General features: G+C 54.3%; 5 protein-coding genes and 1 non-coding gene across 6 annotated transcripts; 2 read left to right on the top strand and 4 right to left on the bottom strand.

Annotated features, from left to right (window-relative positions):
• Positions 1-147: 147 nt before the first annotated feature.
• On the bottom strand, positions 148-1,721 carry COL26b_000519 (uncharacterized protein; the record flags this gene model as incomplete). The annotated part of the gene is made up of 2 exons (XM_053173486.1): positions 148-260; positions 308-1,721. The coding sequence occupies 2 exons, from the start codon at positions 1,719-1,721 to the stop codon at positions 148-150; spliced, it is 1,527 nt and encodes a 508-aa protein (XP_053042534.1).
• Positions 1,722-6,482: 4,761 nt separating this feature from the next.
• Positions 6,483-7,038, top strand: RPL30_1 (60S ribosomal protein L30; the record flags this gene model as incomplete). Its single annotated transcript, XM_053173485.1, has 3 exons — positions 6,483-6,613; positions 6,674-6,776; positions 6,940-7,038. 3 exons carry the CDS (start codon positions 6,483-6,485, stop codon positions 7,036-7,038), a joined length of 333 nt encoding a protein of 110 aa, XP_053042533.1.
• A 2,470-nt stretch (positions 7,039-9,508) lies between these two features.
• COL26b_000517 (uncharacterized protein) lies at positions 9,509-11,458 on the top strand (the record flags this gene model as incomplete). Its single annotated transcript, XM_053173484.1, has 2 exons — positions 9,509-10,148; positions 10,200-11,458. 2 exons carry the CDS (start codon positions 9,509-9,511, stop codon positions 11,456-11,458), a joined length of 1,899 nt encoding a protein of 632 aa, XP_053042532.1.
• Positions 11,459-13,665: 2,207 nt separating this feature from the next.
• Positions 13,666-14,230, bottom strand: COL26b_000516 (uncharacterized protein; the record flags this gene model as incomplete). The annotated part of the gene is made up of 3 exons (XM_053173483.1): positions 13,666-13,737; positions 13,814-13,898; positions 14,013-14,230. The coding sequence occupies 3 exons, from the start codon at positions 14,228-14,230 to the stop codon at positions 13,666-13,668; spliced, it is 375 nt and encodes a 124-aa protein (XP_053042531.1).
• A 473-nt stretch (positions 14,231-14,703) lies between these two features.
• Positions 14,704-14,814, bottom strand: COL26b_000515. Its single transcript has one exon. It is a non-coding gene; the product is annotated as a tRNA-Leu (tRNA).
• A 1,440-nt stretch (positions 14,815-16,254) lies between these two features.
• Positions 16,255-18,277, bottom strand: COL26b_000514 (uncharacterized protein; the record flags this gene model as incomplete). The annotated part of the gene is made up of 2 exons (XM_053173482.1): positions 16,255-17,672; positions 17,857-18,277. 2 exons carry the CDS (start codon positions 18,275-18,277, stop codon positions 16,255-16,257), a joined length of 1,839 nt encoding a protein of 612 aa, XP_053042530.1.

Raw genomic sequence — 18,277 nt, 5'->3', positions numbered from 1 at the left:
TGGCTGCACTAAACCTCCCCCCAGCTTCCCATGGGACCTGCCGAGACGATGGCCGAACCTGTCCCAATGGACCCTCCAATGTCCCAGTAGTGACGCGATGAAACGCTGCTGCGTCTCGCCGAGCGTCTCGTGCTCTGGCTGGCACAGCTAGACGCGTGCCGCATGGCGGCTGGACTCGACGGCGTCGTCGCCTTGAATGTCCTCCGCTCTGCCGGTCGTGCTCGGGATACGAGCGGGTGATGCTGACGCACCCGCGCGGCCTTAGCTGCTGTGTCTGGGGTGCTTGAGGTGGCAAGGTGGGAAGTACCAGTTGTGAAAGCCGACGACGGTGTAGACCGTGAGCTAAAACGAGACCGCAGATATCTGAAGACGAGGTTGACGTCCAAGTCTTGCTCCCACTCCTCTTGGGTGAAAGATGTGGGCAGAGGAGTTGACTCATCTCGAGTCACAGGCACGGGAGCATCCGACTGGGGCCGCACAGTGGGGATGTCGATAGGGCGCGCATGCTGAACCATTGTTGGTCGGAATTCAGGCATTGCTGTCGACGCTTCCCGTACGGGAGCAATTGGCGTATCAGCAGCCGACTCTGGGATGACTGGTAGTCCGGCGTAGGGGATCGGCATCTGCTGCATGCGAGTGTACGTTGAGAAGGCCCCTGGATGAGGTGACACCTGATTCACCAGCAGACCAAGCTCTTTGGACACGCGCTCGAGAGCTCGGAATTGCCACGATGAGTCAGAGTTCGGTGTAGGTGTGGCAGAAAGATCTGCGCTTGTCTTGGGCGTTGTTGAAAGGTCCTCATCAGTCGGGAGCTCCTCTCCAAGGAGAATGGAAAGCATTCTCTCATCGATGCCCAACTCGTGCAGAACCTTGCGGGCAATCTTGGCGAGGACACCGCCGTCGTCTTCCTTGGTGTCAGTCGATTCATAGTGCCAGTCCATGCTGTCAGCATCGTCTTCATTTCCAATCACACTTAATGTTGCGACATCCTCCGCCTGCTTCTCTTCTGTTGTCATTGTCGGCTTTGCAGACACCATAGACTGGCGGCGGCGTCTGGTTTCCTTGCTGATCTCTTGCAAGAGGATGCGACTTTGTTCTAGACGCCAAGCTTCGATTCTCTGCATCTTGTGGCTCTCTTGCTCCTGCTCGACCTCCATCTCAAGCTGGGCCAGCTCGAGACTCTCACGCCGCCTCCGCAGGTGGTTAGGATTGAACCTCTCAAAGGCATAGAGCTGCTCCTGGACCTCAGGACTGTCAAGCCGGAAAGAACCCAGGCCATCGTGGGCGGGTAGTACAGGGACATTCTGGCCCACTGCGGCACCGGCAGACTGAGTGTATAGACTAGGTACTGTCCGAAATTCAGGTAGGTGGCTGTCGAGGCTGTCGAGCTCGGGGTCGTCCTCGACAGACTCCTCGTCGACGGCGCTGGACAGAACGCCCGACTGGCGCGAGTCGGTGTCCCGAGCAGAGTGTAAAAACGTGTTGAGGCTACCTATGTCACTAAGCCTCGATCTTCCGGGAGTAGGTAATGATTCCTCCTCCTCTTCACTGAGGTAAGAAGCTGTTGTTGTGTCATCGGTGGGCTCGAAGAGCACCCAGGAGTGGGAGGCATCGGTCGCGGCAGCGTCTTGGTGGACCTGGGGAGCGTCCCGCTCATCCTCTTGCACCGGGCGGACGGCGCGCTGCTGAGACAGCCGGCGGGTAGGTTGTTGGAAGGCCATGATGGGCCTCTATTCGAGTCGTCGGGTCGGTTGAAGGGGAAGAAACAACCAGAGAAGAGTCGCGTTCGTCCGATAAGAGAGGAGCGAGTATCACGATAAGGCTCCCCTAGTCGCGATATCGCAGTGGCGCTTCGATAGCGGCACCCTGGTAGTTATAGACGTGTATCGTTTGTGGTTCGACAACGGTTCGAGATCGAATCCTTGGAACGGTTCGGGGGAAAATTAGGTATTCGTGACAGAAGGAGGTCAAGAAGAGGTGAAGACTCAGGCCACACACACCAGATATATGTGGCAGCGACCTACTGGGACCAACAGCGATGGGCAAGGAAGAATGCGGGATGGATGATAAGAGCAGGATAAGGGGTGGGAGGGGTGGGTGCTTGGGGGCTAAGGCTAAGAGAGAGGATGACGGACTGGGGCTGTCAATGATTAAGGCGTCACCGACTAAGGCAAGTACCTTTTGGGAAGTACCTCAACACTTGACCCTGGCAGTTGCAGTTCCAGTTGCCGGAGCTGGAAGGACCACCTGCCCTACTACTTCGGATAGGTACCGGAACCTGCGCTCAGCGAAAAAGGATACTCTCCTTGAGCTTGGGTGAGTGGGTGAACCGCGTAAGTATCATTACATGCGAACACCGCGCGCCGTTACGAATGACACCGAGGAGGGGCGATGAGAAGAGAAGTGGGCGAGTGGGCGAACTCGGCGGAATAGCGGGCCAGGCGCGGTATCCTCAGACAACAGAGCCGGGCACAGGAGACGAGAGAAACAGCGAATAGAAGGGGGAGAAGGGGGGCGGATGAATGCGCCAAAGTGAGACCGGGAAATGGGAATGGGGGTGGCACACACGGCTTGGTGCTTTGAATGGTGGTACACACTGCTCGTGGTGAGGAACACTTGGGGAGGGATGATGTGCTCGCGTGCGGCGGGCAAGGGATCCACGATCAAGACAACAACCAAAGGGAAATCTCTGGGACACTCATCCATGGCCATTTTCGCCTTTGGTTTGGCTCGGGGGTCCTACGGCGGCGGTTGCGAGTGCCAGTCAACACCACCCACTGTCTGTCAACCCGTCGACCACCGACTTGTTGGAGACGTCCATGAGCCTGAGTCCTGACAACCCACTCATCCATGAACTGGCCTGGTGCTGGGGTGACTGGTTTGACTGATGAGGTGCGGATGGCGTTAGGCCCCTCCTAGAGGCTGGCTGGTCACTGGCTGCGCGGAGGCTGCCACACCATTTCCCCCCTTGGGACCTGCTGCAATGGTTCAGATGCGCCCTGAGCGGAGGGGACATGATGAGACTGAGACATGGCGGTAAGACTCTCTCTAGAATGGAGGGGAGAAGCTATGAACTCTGTTTGTTGCTTTGCTTGTTTCCCACTACGTGTGCGGACGCGCTCCAGCAGGTGAGCTTGCCGTACATAGTGTACCTACTTGGGTACGGATACGGGAAATCCAGAACATAACACTCGTGTCATTTTTTGCTTTTCTACGAAGCACCTTGCGGGCGGGCAACGGTTGCGTCGTCTCAGTCACCCGTTGCCGCCGTTTGGCAGGCGACAGCCAGAGCAGTTGCGGTGCAGATTGGCCCGGTTCATCGGTGACGATATCGAGTCCACTTGCAATGTCAAGTGACATGCCAAAAGTACACTGAAAGGGATACCCGCCCTTCACTTTGAGAGGCTGGAACAACAAAAGATGGGCCAGTTCTCCTTTCAACCTTCGACATGATCATCTGTCTCGTACATAGACTTCAGGGGGCTGGCAGCGACCGCCGTGGCTATCTGTTTTCCCAATAGCCAAATATTGCAACAGGCCAGCCCATGCTTGTGGTGATGCATATCGACCTCCCATTCGCAGGCTGGCGGCATCTGCAGCCCAGGACTCCCATTCCATCTCACCCCCATCAGCTTATCACCGAGATCAATGCAGCATTCCGAGTCTTCGGCCCCTCCTAGAGAGAGAAGTAGTGTATGAAAAAAAATCTCCCATCCCACTCTAATGACTCTTTTCGCGCTCCTTTTCGGGCCATTCTCTCCCCCATCCCGAATTTCGGAGCAACTGAGGCGTCTTCTCGAACCTCTCACGAGTCGTGTCGAGGTACCAAGACCAAGCCTTTGAACTGTACCCCAAAGCCAACGCCCAAAAGACGTTCCAACTCCAACTCCCACCCAACGGTCTCACACCGAACACCATCCGAAATCCCGATAACGTCATTTGGGTCACCTGGGATCTCGGTGGGACCTGATCGCCGCCCACCCTCTTCGCTGAGAGGCTGCTGGCTTGCCCTCCGAACGTCGCTTCTCAGTCCGCGTCGCTCCTCTCTGGTGAATGTGTCTCCCCCCATTTCATCCCACCAACCAGCAACCCTAGATCTCGCTGCGGCCTTCCTACTGGCGCGCACCATCTGCTCCCGTCGTGTCTGCCCGTCTGCGCTTGCGCCTGCATCTCTGACAAGTCGTCCTGAGAAGGGTGAGGCGTGCGGCTGGTCCGGTTGTTCCTGCACTGGGCCTCTAAGATACATGCGTAGTAAGATGCTATTGTCAGATGGCTATTCTTATGTGACTTTCAGGCAAGTAGCTGAACATAAGCCCATGTAACTCTAGATATCTTATTCAAACCACGTATCTCTCAGCTTCGGCTACTTCCTTCAGCCTCTGCGTTGTGCTTACGACATCAAGGCTACCTCACTTCCCGGCCATCCGGATAAAGCCCGCGAGACGGAGGCCTGAATCATAACGTAGGATGGGAGAAAAAATATTTGCTGTCATTACGTACGGTTTGCCTCAAGCAGCCCCATCTCATTCAGCGTCCAGCGCACCTCATTTCTGGTAATCAGATGGGCCACCTTCCAGGGACTTCCTCGAGACAAGCTGGGCGCAGTCTGGCAGATGGGGGCGTCCGCGTGACCACGTTGTGTACGTGCTCACCCATGCGGTGCCATTTAATGCTACGGATGATCCACGGGCCAGACCGTCGACCACGATGCGTTACTAGTGACACCCGATTCACACGTTGACATCATCTTAGCTTGAGCCTCAGCACTTCTTCCTGTGGGTTGAATGCATGTCTCGGAGAAAAGTATGGGTATCAGTTTGCCTAGTAGGCCGTACATTAAGCTTCATACCAAGCCTGCTTACGACCCTACTAACAAATTCCGTTGCTTTTATTCCACCCTTTCCCCAGATCCAGATGCCCGTTCATCAAGCAGTTCGTCAGTCAGTAATCGCATGGTGCTCATGTGTGACGTATGGAATGCCAATGATTGAATTCCTATCTAGAGCCTGCCTCGGCATGACTCTCTTGATGATGACATGCAATTCACTTTAGACGCCAGCCTGTAGAAACCCAAATCCCATAAGAAACACGAATCTTTTCCCTTCTTAAGCCTCAGAGGCGAAAGCGTCGGGGAAGCGCTTCATGTTCTCCTTGAGCGAACCGTGGTTGCTGAGGAACTGGACGTAGGCACCGTCGACCTTGACGCGGCCAGCAGCCTTCTTGTCGAGGTACTCGTCGCGGCGGAGAGGAGTGAAGCCCCAGTTCTTGGAGATAATGATCTTCTGGCGACCGGGGAACTTGTACTGGGAGCGGCGGAGAGCCTCGAGGGCGGTGGCCTTGTCTGTTCAAGTTGTTAGTGTTTGAAAGGTGATTCTCTTCCTCGGATATGACGTACTGGAGTCACGAGTGCGGACGCTCATGATGATCTGGCCAATGTTGACACGGGCAACAGTGCCGTTGGGCTTACCCCAGGCACCACGCATACCAGTCTGAAGTCTATCGGCACCGGCGCAAGACAACATCTTGTTGATACGGACGACGTGGTAGGGGTGAGCGCGGACACGGAGGTGGAAACCTTCCTTGCCGGCAACCTTGACGAGGTACTTGTTGGCGCAGATACGAGCGGCCTCGAGGGCCTCAGAACTCAGCTGCTCATACTCGTTGGAGACGAGGTGGATGCAGAGAGGGAAGTCGTCGACGTTGGCCTTCTTGCGACCGAGATCGAAGATGCGGATCTTGGGGTCGGGGACACCACGGTTGAACCGAGACTTGGGGTACGGCTGGAAAAATCGAGTTTGTCAGCATAATCGCTCCAGGAAAAAAAAAAAAAGTCACATCATCGCCCGCGACGCCCGCATCCCGTTCCATCGAAAGGTGCCGCATGTCCATCGTACACAGGCTATTTCCAATGCGAGGAACATCGTGGTCCTCTTGACGCAGAGTTTCCTCGCTTCTCTCCTCCTCCGGTGCGCAAGACTTGACTTGGGATTTTGGGCGTCGTCGCAGAAGACAAGGATTCGATAATGCTCACCTTGTTCTTGCAGTAGCGGTAGCAACGGGCGGGACGGCGGGCCATTTTGTCGGTGTTGATCTCACGGGATCCGTCGAACTGTTCTGTGGTGTTGGGTTAGTTGGGGTTGGCGAGGGGGACAAAACCTGGACCTACCGGCTTATTTGTGAAGTGAGGAGCGTCGATGGGTTTGTCATCGTACCGGCCTTTTGCTGAGAAATCTTTGTGGCAACGGCCCCACCTACGCTCGCTAAAGGTAGGAGCCAGGACACGGACCTGCCTACTCTTTAGGGCTCAGGGAGGCAGGAGCGATATGATTGGTCGCACTTCCCAGAATCCCCCGCCCCTTCCAGAGCAAGTCAAAACCAAAAAAACACTCGCAATTTTTCTTCTTGCGACGACATCGACGACAACTTCCCGCCCAACGCCCGCACCCAACTAACCGGCCAACTTCGCCCAAAAATCAGTCGCAATGGCTCCCATCAAGAAGAACAAGAAGGACCAGAACTCCATCAACAGCAAGCTTGCGCTTGTGATGAAGTCTGGTAAGGTCGTCCTGGGCTACAAGTCGACGCTCAAGTCCCTCCGCTCCGGCAAGGCCAAGTACGTTTTTCACCACTTCGGAAACCGCAGTCTTCGAGCACTTTCTAACATCGCCACCAGGCTCATCCTCATTGCTGGCAACACTCCCCCTCTCCGCAAGTCCGAGCTTGAGTACTACGCCATGCTTTCCAAGGCCCCCGTCCACCACTTCTCCGGCACCAACGTAAGTTGATTACCAATGTTGCTCTGTAAGCATCAAGCAAGTGCTTGGCGCCCTTTCTTCTCTTGCTATCGGTCTTGGAGACAACGTCCCTTGGCCAACCCAGCGAAGAAGTCTATATTCAGACTTTGGAGGGTGAACAAAGGCTTACCTGCTGTACCCATAGATTGAGCTCGGTACCGCCTGCGGTAAGCTCTTCCGTTGCGGCACCATGGCCATCATCGACGCCGGTGACTCCGACATCCTCAGCGACCAGGTCGCTTAAGAGGTTGAACCAAAATTGGGCTGGCTGGGAACGGCGTTAGGGAAAATGGTCAAAGTAAAATGCATTGCAGTTTGGGATGTGCGGCTTGGGATATGCCGCTATGATACCTCGGAAAGGTCGCAAAAAAAGAACGACTTCATGACAGACCAGATAGGCCACCTTTGAATCAAAAAGACTCGCCTGTTACCCAGCCATTCAGCGAGGTTCATCAGTGCTCAATGTCCCTCCTTGGCAGTGTTACCAAGCCACATCCCCGTGCCTACTAACTATGCATACCTGCGGTCATCCATCGTGGCGGTTCCCTTGGGTTGGACCTGTGGCTTGCACCAACGGAAGTCGATCCTCCCAAGCAACCAAGCTGGTGGTGCCCGCGGCTTAGACTTCAATGATGGAACAGAGCCATGACCATGACCGAGCCAAACAATGAGATGCTTCCCGTCCCGTCAAACCTGTTCGTCTGCGGAACCGGGCTGGGTTGATGGTTGTCACCTTCTCGGCAGCTGTCAGCCGCTGGTCAGGAGGACAGCAAATTAGTATGGATGTCAAGATGGCTTTCTCTGATACTGGAACAGGAAGGCCGCCTTCGCTCTGGCAGTGTGCATTAATGGCAACATGAGGATAATTTCACAGTTCCCACTGCGGTGAGTTCTGGCCGGTCTCGTGCAAATTGTCGTCCAATGACTCGATGGGGTACCTGGGTACAGAAGACGGGCCGAGCCCACTAACATGGACGGGCTCCGCATTCCGGTTCCTCAGCATGGAGGAAATAGGGGTGCGGGTTGCGGAGGACCCCTACCATTGCATGTGCTGCTTGCTAAGACGTCGTGGTAGATGTTAGCAGCTCTCTACTGCGAGGTACAACGGTTCCCTACGTCCAAGGGAGCGCGGCCGGGTATTCCTGAGGCTTTCGCTAGGGAAGGAGACACCACATAGCAGATGGCCATAGGGATTAGGGACGGACGAGAGCGAGGAACATGGCATCCCCAGGGCTATGCCTGACAGACTATCGACAGCGACGAGGGTGTTTCAGCAAGACCCCAAAACTGCATCAAGATCCTATTCGCTGATGGCAGTGATTGTGGTTTACGTGTTTTGTTGTTATTGTAGACGCGATTTGATTCGACTTTGAAGGACGGAGTATCAAAGCCGTGTATAAACCTTGGTGGTCTACCCTCTAGTTCACGTACATGGAAGACGAGTCCTATTGCCTCTTTTCACCTACCGTTTCCCAGAAGCCGGTTCTCATACCCTCGCCACAGCAGTACGAGAGAAGGTTACCGCCGCAGTCGTCCCATCTTGTCGCAAAAGACGAGACGGCGTGTGCAGCATCCGCATTCGCAGCGCAGCGCTGGCCACTGCCCGGCACTGCCGTCATCGTCCCGCCATCGAGCCACCGAGCCCGACGCGACGCAGCAGTTTCTCTGAAAGAGGAAGAGACGGGACTGGTGGTGACTGAAACAGGAGGGTTCCTACAGTGCCCTCGGACGCATACAGCAGCAGAGTCTCGGCAAGACGCAACACGGCGCGAGCATAGCGATCAAGGAAAGCATAGCGTTGACCGAACTACGGGGTTCAGATTCAGAGTTCCTGGTGGTCGCTGTGAAGGTTTGCGTATGACGGCTGGTTCGTTCTGCAGGAGGTTCAGTGCTTGAGCGGGAAGGGAAGAGACTCAGACGCAACGCAACGCAACGCAACGCAACGTTAGCGGCCTGGAGTTGGACGGGAGACAAAAAAGCATCGTTTCTCAGGTCGAGCTATTCCCCGAGTGCTGGTTGGTCGACGCCCTCCCATTCCCGACGGCCTAGCGAATTAAACCCCTGGAGACGCCCCCCGATATATCGGAAATTCGCTGGAGACAGTCCCTGCGGTCTGGACAGTGACTGGACAACCGTCACCGTCACCGACAAAACGCATCCGACTTGTGGATTTGCTTGCTGCCCGTACACGGAGGAGACAGGCGAGCAGAGCAGATACAGAGTACAAACCGCAGGTACCTTACCTGACCGGGGCTGACTGTCTGACACCCGACGACTTAAGCTTGCACAGCTGCTGCCGCACACCCTCTTTTCTGCACCGCACTCCTACTACTTGGCCCTCTTCACTGGCACCTGCGTTGCACAGCACAGCACACTTTCGCATTCCATTTCTGACTTCTGGGGCCCAACGATCGACAACAAGACCGACTCCCCTCCGTCTTGTCCCTCCTCCCACTACGCCACTTGTTCCAAGAATAAGCCATTACAACATTCTGCTGAGGTAGATTGTTTCCTCTGGAACGAAACATCGTCACTACAGAAATAACCCGCACCCACACGGCTCACTGCATACACCGCAGTGCTTGGCCTTATCCCCCTCGACCTCGACCAAAAAAAAGAAGGGCGATTCCCCCGCTCCCGTTTCCCCAGGTTACCTCCGCCGCGACTAGAACACAACAACACCATCGCTACAAATAAAGCCCGCCGCGACAATAATGTCAGCTGCCACTGCAAAGAAGCCGCCCGCCGGCGGTGTCGGTAGAGTCTCTTCTACCGACTCAGCCTCGCCCTCTTCTCCTGCGAGAACCCCCTCGAGATCGTCCACCCCGACCGCTACTTCAGCTCCGCGCAGAGGTCCCCCTCGCACCACAACCCCCGTCTCTGCTCGTGTGGCCGCCCATGCCAGGAGAGGCTCAACCATGAGCACCCCCAACATTACTGCTCCCGACACCAGCAACACCGACGCCGAGGAAGCTGCTAGGGCCGAAACTGTTGCGCTGCTTGACGACCTCAAGGAGCGCCTCTCCAAGGCCGAAATCTCCTCCGAGCAGTACAGGAAACAGGCCGAAGTACTGCAGACGAGGTTGGATGATGCGCTCAAGGAGTCTGCAAAGCTGGAAGAGAAGGTGCACGAGACCGAGGAACAAATCGAGACCCTGCGCAACGAGAAGAGAGAAAACGCGAGGCAGATGCGCGAGATGGAGACCATCTACGAGGCCGAGAGGAGTTCTATGAACAAGGAGAAGGAAGAGTTCAACAACAGGGAGGAGGAGATGCAGACCATCATCCAGAGGCTGAAGGACACCCTGTCGCAAAGAATGAACGACGAGGAGGGCAGCAGGTCCTCAAGGCAATGTAGGTGTTTCATCATGTCCATCTCAATGCATTGTTACTAACATCAAGCAGCAGCGGCGACGTCACCCAACGTTGACAACGGAAGCTTTGCACCACCTTCCTCCCTCAACCGCAGCGACTCGCGGAACAACTCCAAGTTGATTCTCCAGAAGGACAAGCTCATTGAGTCTTTGCGCCTGGAACTTGCCGAGGCCCAGATCAAGCTGGTCGAATCCGAGAACCAGGGTGGCGGGAGGCTGCAGGAGGTGGAACGGCTACTAATGGAAGCCCGCATGGCAAACGCCCGCCTTATGGAGGACAACGAGAGCTACCAGCTGCTCCTGCAGGAGAAGACCCTGAATGGTGATTTCTCTAAGAACGACTTCAGCTACATGGGTGTCTCTGCCAACCAGGATGCTCTCAATGCCCTCGAGGGCCGTTCTGGCGGCGCAAGCTTGGCCGACGAGCTGTCCGAGGCTTCAGACAGCACGTCCGATAATAACAACGAGCATGTCCGCCGCCTCGAGTCTGAGCTCAAGGGCATGAAGGACCAGAACAAGGCGTTGACGCTCTACATTAACAAGATCATCGAGAGACTTCTGCAGCACCAGGACTTCGAGCACATTCTCGACACATCGAGCGAGCCCAAGCCTGCCGCGGCCAACACCAACAAAGAACTCCCGCTCCCGCCTGCATCCGGAGCCTCGCTCCTGCAGCGCGCCAAAACCATGGCCGTCGGCCCGAACAAGCCCAAGCCGAGGCCCATGTCTTACATGCCTTCGGCTACGCCAGCGAACTCGGCGCACACCGATCCGGAGACAGCGCCTCGCATTCCTATCGGCAACTTGACCCGCTCCTCCAGCACTCGCCGCTCCCGTCCGATGAGCGAGCAATTCACCGGCGTGAACCTCGTCAGCCAGATGTACAAGGGTCCGGGGGACGGGCCCATTTCACCGCCCCTTGGCTCCCCGCGCACCCCACGAACATCGCAAACTTTTTTCAACGGCAACCCCAACGCGGCGGCGCGGGCTCCGAGCGGCCAGCAGGCGCCTACGGCGGGTAACTTCCCCGGCATGCGCAGCGAGACCTCGAGCATGAGCGGCGACTCGGGCGACATCACCACGCCCCCTTCGCAGTCGCCCCCGCGTTCCCACCACGAGAAGCAGACCACGTTCGCCGGCGGTAACAAGCCCCGACCTCTGCGTCTGGTGCAGGAGAACTCCGAGGCCAAGCAGGAGAACAACAAGCGATCCAGCTGGATGGGCTGGGCCTCCGGCTGGGGCAAGAAGGATGAGAACGCGGCCGCCAACAGCGACCCGATCCCCGAGTAATCGCCGCAACATGATTACGCCGTTATGTTTATGACTTCTCCCTTATGCTTTGGCACATTCGCATCCATCTTTCTACACAACCGGGCGAAAAACTTGGGCATCGTTGGATACAGAAAAAGACAAACGGGATACCCCTTCTCTTTCGCGGGAACGCTGGAACTCTTTTGTCGTTTGGGTCCTTCATATGGCACTAGCTTTTTTACTTGGCTTTGCGGACGCACATCACTAAAGGTCTGGTGGCATTGCAGTTTAGTTGTACGAGACGAAGACAGCGCCCCGTCCCAAGCATCTTGTTTTTCTGTTTCTGTTTTTTTGGCAGAGGTGCTCTTGCTTTCATATGGCCAGGTACTTATTCTTTAAAACCCACTATATCTATTCATCAGTTCTTTTTTTGAAAGAGGGGGAAGAAGGCAAGACATGTTTGTTTGGCTCTCGAGCCTGTGCATGAGGGACGAATTGAAGCATAGGAAGACGAGGGATATGTGTTTCCAACGGTGTTCATGAACAAAACAGCATGACAGTATGCTGAGACTACTTGATGACGGGCGTCTTTGCATAGTTTAGCCTTGCGGGTTTGCCAAATCCCATGGCATTCGCTGAAGAGGCGTAATGTTGGATAGATACATGAGTAATGCAGAGATGGATTGATGTTAGCTATGTGGTTCCAATTTGCTCTGTGATTGTCGTGCTTGTGTACGTCATGTTTGTCTGGAAACCACAGATAATGGCGGACTGCGGAGGCCAAGAACCTAGGAATAGCCGCGAAAGAAGGAGGACCTTCTTCAGATGAAGGTTATTGGACTCAGCCTGAGTCGGTTTAGAGTTGGATAGCTTTCGATGATTGGGATGACAGGAGATCCAAGGTCTGGGTCTTGGAGCGCACGACTCTTCCCTCAGATGCTGCAAGGGAGAAGGCTATCTGCGGAATCTTATCATGTTCTCAGGGCGTGTATGACGTGGCGAAGGCTCTAGCAGGTTCTACGATCCACGACTACGATGGAGATATTTGCGGCTATCAGTGTCTACGGAATCGTTGTTGGTCCATCGGCTTATAGGTACTAATGTCTTTATGGCCAATTACTCTGACTACCCACTTGAGTTGCGTCTCCAGCATTGAGTCTTGTCATGTCAGCAGCACTCACAGTATATACGCAAGAGAACAGGGACTGCTATCATTCTGTGGCGATTGTACCTCGATGTCTCGTTATCTCCATCGTCGTCGCCTTCGTCGTCGTCTCCCTCGTTTCTTGATTCACAGTTTCAAATTTCTTTCAGCCATCAGACAGTACGTCTGTCTACATGAAAGATAAGCGGCGGTCTGAGGCCAACATGATCGTTTCAACAGCACAGGTTGACAAAAAGGAAGACTCCAAGCCATGTAAAGCCATCGCGGTCTTATTTCAAGAGCATCTTTTTCCACCAGGCCGTCGATGAGCGCATCCTCTCATGGCGTGCCAGAAGATCTCATGGCATTACCGCTCCTTCCGGCATGCCATCCCAGGTTTTCACTTCAGTCAAATCGCTTTAGGAGAGGTAATAAAGTCCATCCGAGTGCTACTACACACAGTCCTCAGTTGTGGTCATGTGAAAGACCGTCCAAAGTGTTTGTCAAAACATGAGCAATTCTTGCTCCAGGAATATGCCACGACCTCGCGCAGACGGCCTGCCAAGCATCATTTGCTGCCTTCACACTCAATCCACTTGAGTCAGAATTCATCGAATTTAAATTTCGTTGTCCGACGGCAAATTGATACCCTTTCGCAGAACATTCTGGTAGACATCAAGCTTTCCCATCTTGTTGAGACGTCTGACTCGGCCGCTGAGAAATACGCACTGCCTTCCGCCCACGAACACGCGTCTAGACCTCATGAAACCCGTCCGTTTCGCGACTCAGGACAGGCTTCATCCTCGTCCAACACGAGACCTCAAGAGCAGCTCATTGAAAACCAGGCGGCCTCTTTTCCCGCATAATCATCATCTCCCCCACCAGCCACGTTTATGTCCCCTCAGGACCCCTTATTTCCATGCATAGACCACTCAATTTGGACTTCCATCCCGAGACCGAAAATCTCCGTGAAATCACACACATTTCCCTTCTGATGAGATGAGATAAGCACGATCAACGGGGGACCGGAAGAAACAAGGTTTGGTCATTTGGCGCTTTCAACTTTGGATAGTCATGTTACTCGTTCTTCTGCGTATGGGATTTACAAGCGGCTGACAAAGGCGTCAAGCTTCTTCTGATTGTAGACGTCTGCCTCAACAAGCTTCTCCCACTTCTGGTAGAGTCACATGTTAGCAGCCATGACTCTTTGAACCAAACCCGAGTTACAACGGGCAGCGAATCGAACTCACCTTCTCGCCAGAGACCTTGATCAAGGTAGGCAGGTTTGTCACGTTGAACGGCTCCTGTCTCCACGGGTTCTCCTTGGTCCTCCACCTGAAATCAAAATTAGCAATTATCCAAGTCCAATCCCGCGGCTGCATATTAATGATATTCGCAAAAAGGACCTTTGCAAACAAGCAAACCGCGGGAACGGGGAGAAAAACTCACTCCTCGGGCAACCCCGCGTAGACAACCCTGACGGTACCCTCATCCCCGGCAAACTTCTTCTCAATGTACGGCTCCGCCGCCGTGCAGTCGGGGCACCACGACTTGCCGTTACGGTGCGAGGCGTAGACGACAAGGTAGGCAGGCTTGTCCTCGCTGGCCTCGGCCTTGAGGGCGGCGGCGACGGCCGAGGCGGGCTCCTTGGTGTTGATGACGGGCATTGCTGGTGGCTAGGAAGTTGGGATGGCGGTGGAAGCAAAGATCACACTTGATGAACACGAGAGATATGTAGAGTAAGTGAGAAGTGTTGTTGCGTGCTATATGACTCGGTTCTTGCAGTGTCAATGGCACAATCTGTACAGTTACTTGCGTTATTTCAGACGTTGGGAAAAGCTTCCCGAAGCTTATCCGAGAACGCTCACAGACACCGCCGCCCACAACATTATTTTCAGGCGCTCAATCGATTCATAGGCTTTCCGTAAGTATCAACTAGAACCAAAAGTTGGATCAACAGCTGCCTGGCTTATGTTTGTCAGACTCACTTCCCACACCTAAGCCACAAACCTCATTCGTGGTGGGCAACATCTAACTAAGCCCACACAAGACCGAAAAGAATTAATGCAAGCATACATACACAGATACCCAATCAGCAAAAGAAAACATCATGTCCAACCTCGAAACAACGACAAAAATATGACAACTGTGAGATTCGAACTCACGCATCTTTCGATACCAGAATGCTATCCTCTATGAGGATCAAGCTGACGCTTGAGTCTGGCGCCTTAGACCGCTCGGCCAAGTTGCCCGATGTTCCTCGAATGAGTTTGCAAGGGCTCAAGACGAGGTGGATCGTGTGGATGCTCTACCGGCGCCTTGCGCGGTCCCAATACTCCTACCACCTGTGTACGATGTATGTCGGTATCCAGGGCCCAGGCAGAAAGAAAGAGACTTGGCAGTGATTCCCGGCAAGTAGGAGACTGACTGTCTGTACTGATGCCCAATCCAAATCATAATCACCACCACCGGCATTCACCCAGTTCCATGTAGACATGGGAACAAGCAGATTATCGTCATCACGAGGAACTTGTAACGGGGGACCACTTCACCTGTTCTCCTCCTCGTGATCCTTATCATTAAACACAAAGTTGGCAGTGGACAGGGAAGGATGGAAGGGGGGGCATGTCGCCGGCTAGCTTGACGTGGAGAGATTCTAGAGGCGTGGCAAAAGAAAAAAGGAAAAAGAAAAGAAAATTGCGAAATAGAGGGTTGCTTCGATGTGGGCCCCAAGCCCGACCGCTCCGATCGGAGAACACCAACAAGACACTCTCCCGCGGCAACCCAAACCCCACGTTTGTTACGTCGTGTTGTTTACCCACAAAACATTCCTTCGAGCTGGAACCCGTAAAGGCGGTCAGTTTGGTACCGGTTCACACAATCTGCCAGGTTGGCTGGCTGCTGATCCAGCAGACACATCTAGTGGTCTCGCTCCTGAACCACGCCGAGAGGATCACTACGGGTAACATGGATTCATTACTTCCTGCAAAGGAGACTCTGCCTAGGCAAAATTATCCCTCTGACACGTCGCTATCCAGCTAGAGACGTGTGAGGCATTCTATGTGACGTCCAATCTCATCCATCACCAGTCCATCGACAGCACTGTAGCCTTGGTTGAATGTAACTTTTCTTGAGGTCACACCTCGTTGGGTGGACCTGACTCTTCTTCCCGTTTCTCCTGTTGGTCATCAAAAGCTTCGTTACAATTACAACAGAGTAGTTGCCACTTTTCCCATCTAATGCAAAACCCCCAGAGTTCAAAAGGCCGTCTCATAAGAAGAAGATTCCCAGTCCGTGATAACAGTAAAAGAATAAAAAGCAAATTCCAGTCCCCTAACCCCGAGTGAACAAGTCCCGTTCCTGAATGAGTGCGCTGCGCTTCTTGAGGTGTGCCCAGTGAGGACATGTGATGGCCCACAAAACGTGGTAATCCGAAAGGAGAAAATAAACGCAAACAAAGGCCGAACGAACGCCAGCTGAAAGAGGAGACATCGTGATTGGCGATGCTCGCGAAACGAAGAGATATGTACAGGTCGCTTTTGTCTGTCTTTGTCCCGAAGCGCTTGTTGCTGGAAATTACCATTCAACGCCACTTTTTTCCCTTGAAATGCTAATGCCATGCCATGCACGCTCAATATACAGAACAAGTGACAAAGGAAATGGTCGAATGTGTCGACCGCCGTCAAGACCATCAGGACTCTAGTTCTGGTAGGTCTCCGGGTAAGGTCATGTTGGGCTGGAGAGATGGGTCGTTGGCAGAGTTGGGTTTGACTGTGGTTCTGCCAGATATCGGCGCACTGCGGACTCGCTGGCTGAGTGGTAAGGAGTAACGCACCACACCCTTCACAATAAGATCGAACTCGTCCTGGATGATGCGTCCCCAACGCTCAGAACCTCCAGCGGAGTGGTTGCCTGGGAGATGGAGTCGCATGGTGCCAGTTGATGCTGAGACGCCCTTGTTGAAGAAGGACCCTTCGAAGGACAGCGGGCTGTCGAACTCGGTGATTGTGCCGAGACGCATGTTTGGTGCGGCGTCGTCGTCGGGCGGGTCGTCGGGAGGATCGTCGCGAATATGCACGTCTGGGTCTTCCAACTCGTCCCCATGCGGCCGCTTCCACCAATCGAAATCGGTACCAGCGTGAGGAGATTTAGCAAAAATTTCTAGATTTGCCTGGTCGATTGATACCACCACAATATTAGGGTTATGAGCTTTGACCGTCAGGTCAAACATCAGCTCCGGATCGCTGGCCAGGACGTTCTTGATGGATACAAGCTCAATGTCCGTCAGTGGTTGAGAGGTAGCGAACATGAAGCCAATCGCGCCGGTGATAACAAGCAACAGCATCATGGTTACCACCAGACAAGCAGCGAACCGGTTCAAGTATGACGGCTGCTGCCTGTACGACTGCGATTCGAGATTTCGCAGGTTTGCGGGGTGACGGCGCGTTCTACGCGCAGATCGCACCGTAGATGTGAGTAGAGGGGTGCGCTCGTCATCGGCGCCGGTTGTTGTCGTATCATCAGCGTCGTAGCGGGCCATTTGAATCGAGGACCGCTTTCCGAGAGCGTGGGGACCGCCTCTAGCTGAGCTCGCGACTCTCGGACTAGGAGGGCCTGACGATTGTCTCGAGTTGTTGGCCGACATCTTAGATCGGGCCGCGTTCGGAAACAGAGATTCATTGTCGAAGAGCGAGGGGTGCGTGTTCCCAGGGTGACGACCCCAGCGACCGAAGTGGTTGTGGTGATGATGTCTCCCTGTGCCTCTTCCTGATCCGACGCCCGCACTTCTACCACTGCCCTTCCCATCGTCGTCGGCGCCTAAGCTTTCAGCGCCGTTACTGTTGAAGGTGTTTACGAACTTCATGCTCTTCTTCAGCCCCGCGGCTGTGTTTACCTGCAAAGCCTCGTGGATTGAGCGCATGCCTAGGGCGCCGGCTCTGTCGGCCTGGCTAATCATCGAGGTAGCGCTGGGTGTTCGCGAGTGATACCGACGTCTTTCAACATCAGGAGGGTTGGAGTCGTAGACGAATGTCTCCTCAGAATCTGATGTATTCGCCTCATCAACGGCGCTGGCCACTTTAGCCTCAAAAATATCTGCTTTTGATGATGCTACACAGCGTTTGCAAGTCAGCCAACTGCTTAAGATGATCTACAGAGCGTCGAGGCTTTTTTTTAAATGACATTTAGCGGGTAGCTGTCGCCCTGCCATGCCACCATGTTGGTTTTTCATAAGGTAACAAGGCATGGCGTCGCTTCGTAGAGGAGCAATTGAAGTATGGACGGGATCTCTTACCATTTCCAGGGTTCACAGTCGGCTGCTTCCGACTGGTCTTCTTCTTCTCTTTCTTGGGTCGAATAGTTTCCGTGCTAGGTTTCGCTCTCAGTGTACCGGTGCCGGGTTCCAGTTTGGCAGCAGGTGCCAATGCCACCTGGGGAATGGAAGAGACGGTCTCCGTCTCGACGATGAGACCAGATCCCTCCCCAGAAGCCTTGTTCTTGCCCTGCTTGTTTGACAATACACTAGACTGTCGCGTGACTGTGGGCACGGGAGCTGTACTTTGCGACCGCACTCTCACTGTGCCAGTGTCGCCGTCTGTAGTGTGCAGAGATCCTCGACTTAACCGGGCAGCTCGGTCCACTTGGGTAACGTTGTCGGCGCTGGCAGCTGCCTCGTGGGCCAGCTTCTCGTTGACCTTCTCTAACGTGGAATCCAT

This window comes from Colletotrichum chrysophilum (genome assembly GCF_026319265.1).
Source record: "Colletotrichum chrysophilum strain AFK26 chromosome Unknown scaffold_2, whole genome shotgun sequence".
NCBI lineage: Eukaryota > Fungi > Ascomycota > Sordariomycetes > Glomerellales > Glomerellaceae > Colletotrichum > Colletotrichum chrysophilum.
Note: the sequence above shows the minus strand (reverse complement) of the source record. Positions and strands in the feature narration are given on the sequence as shown.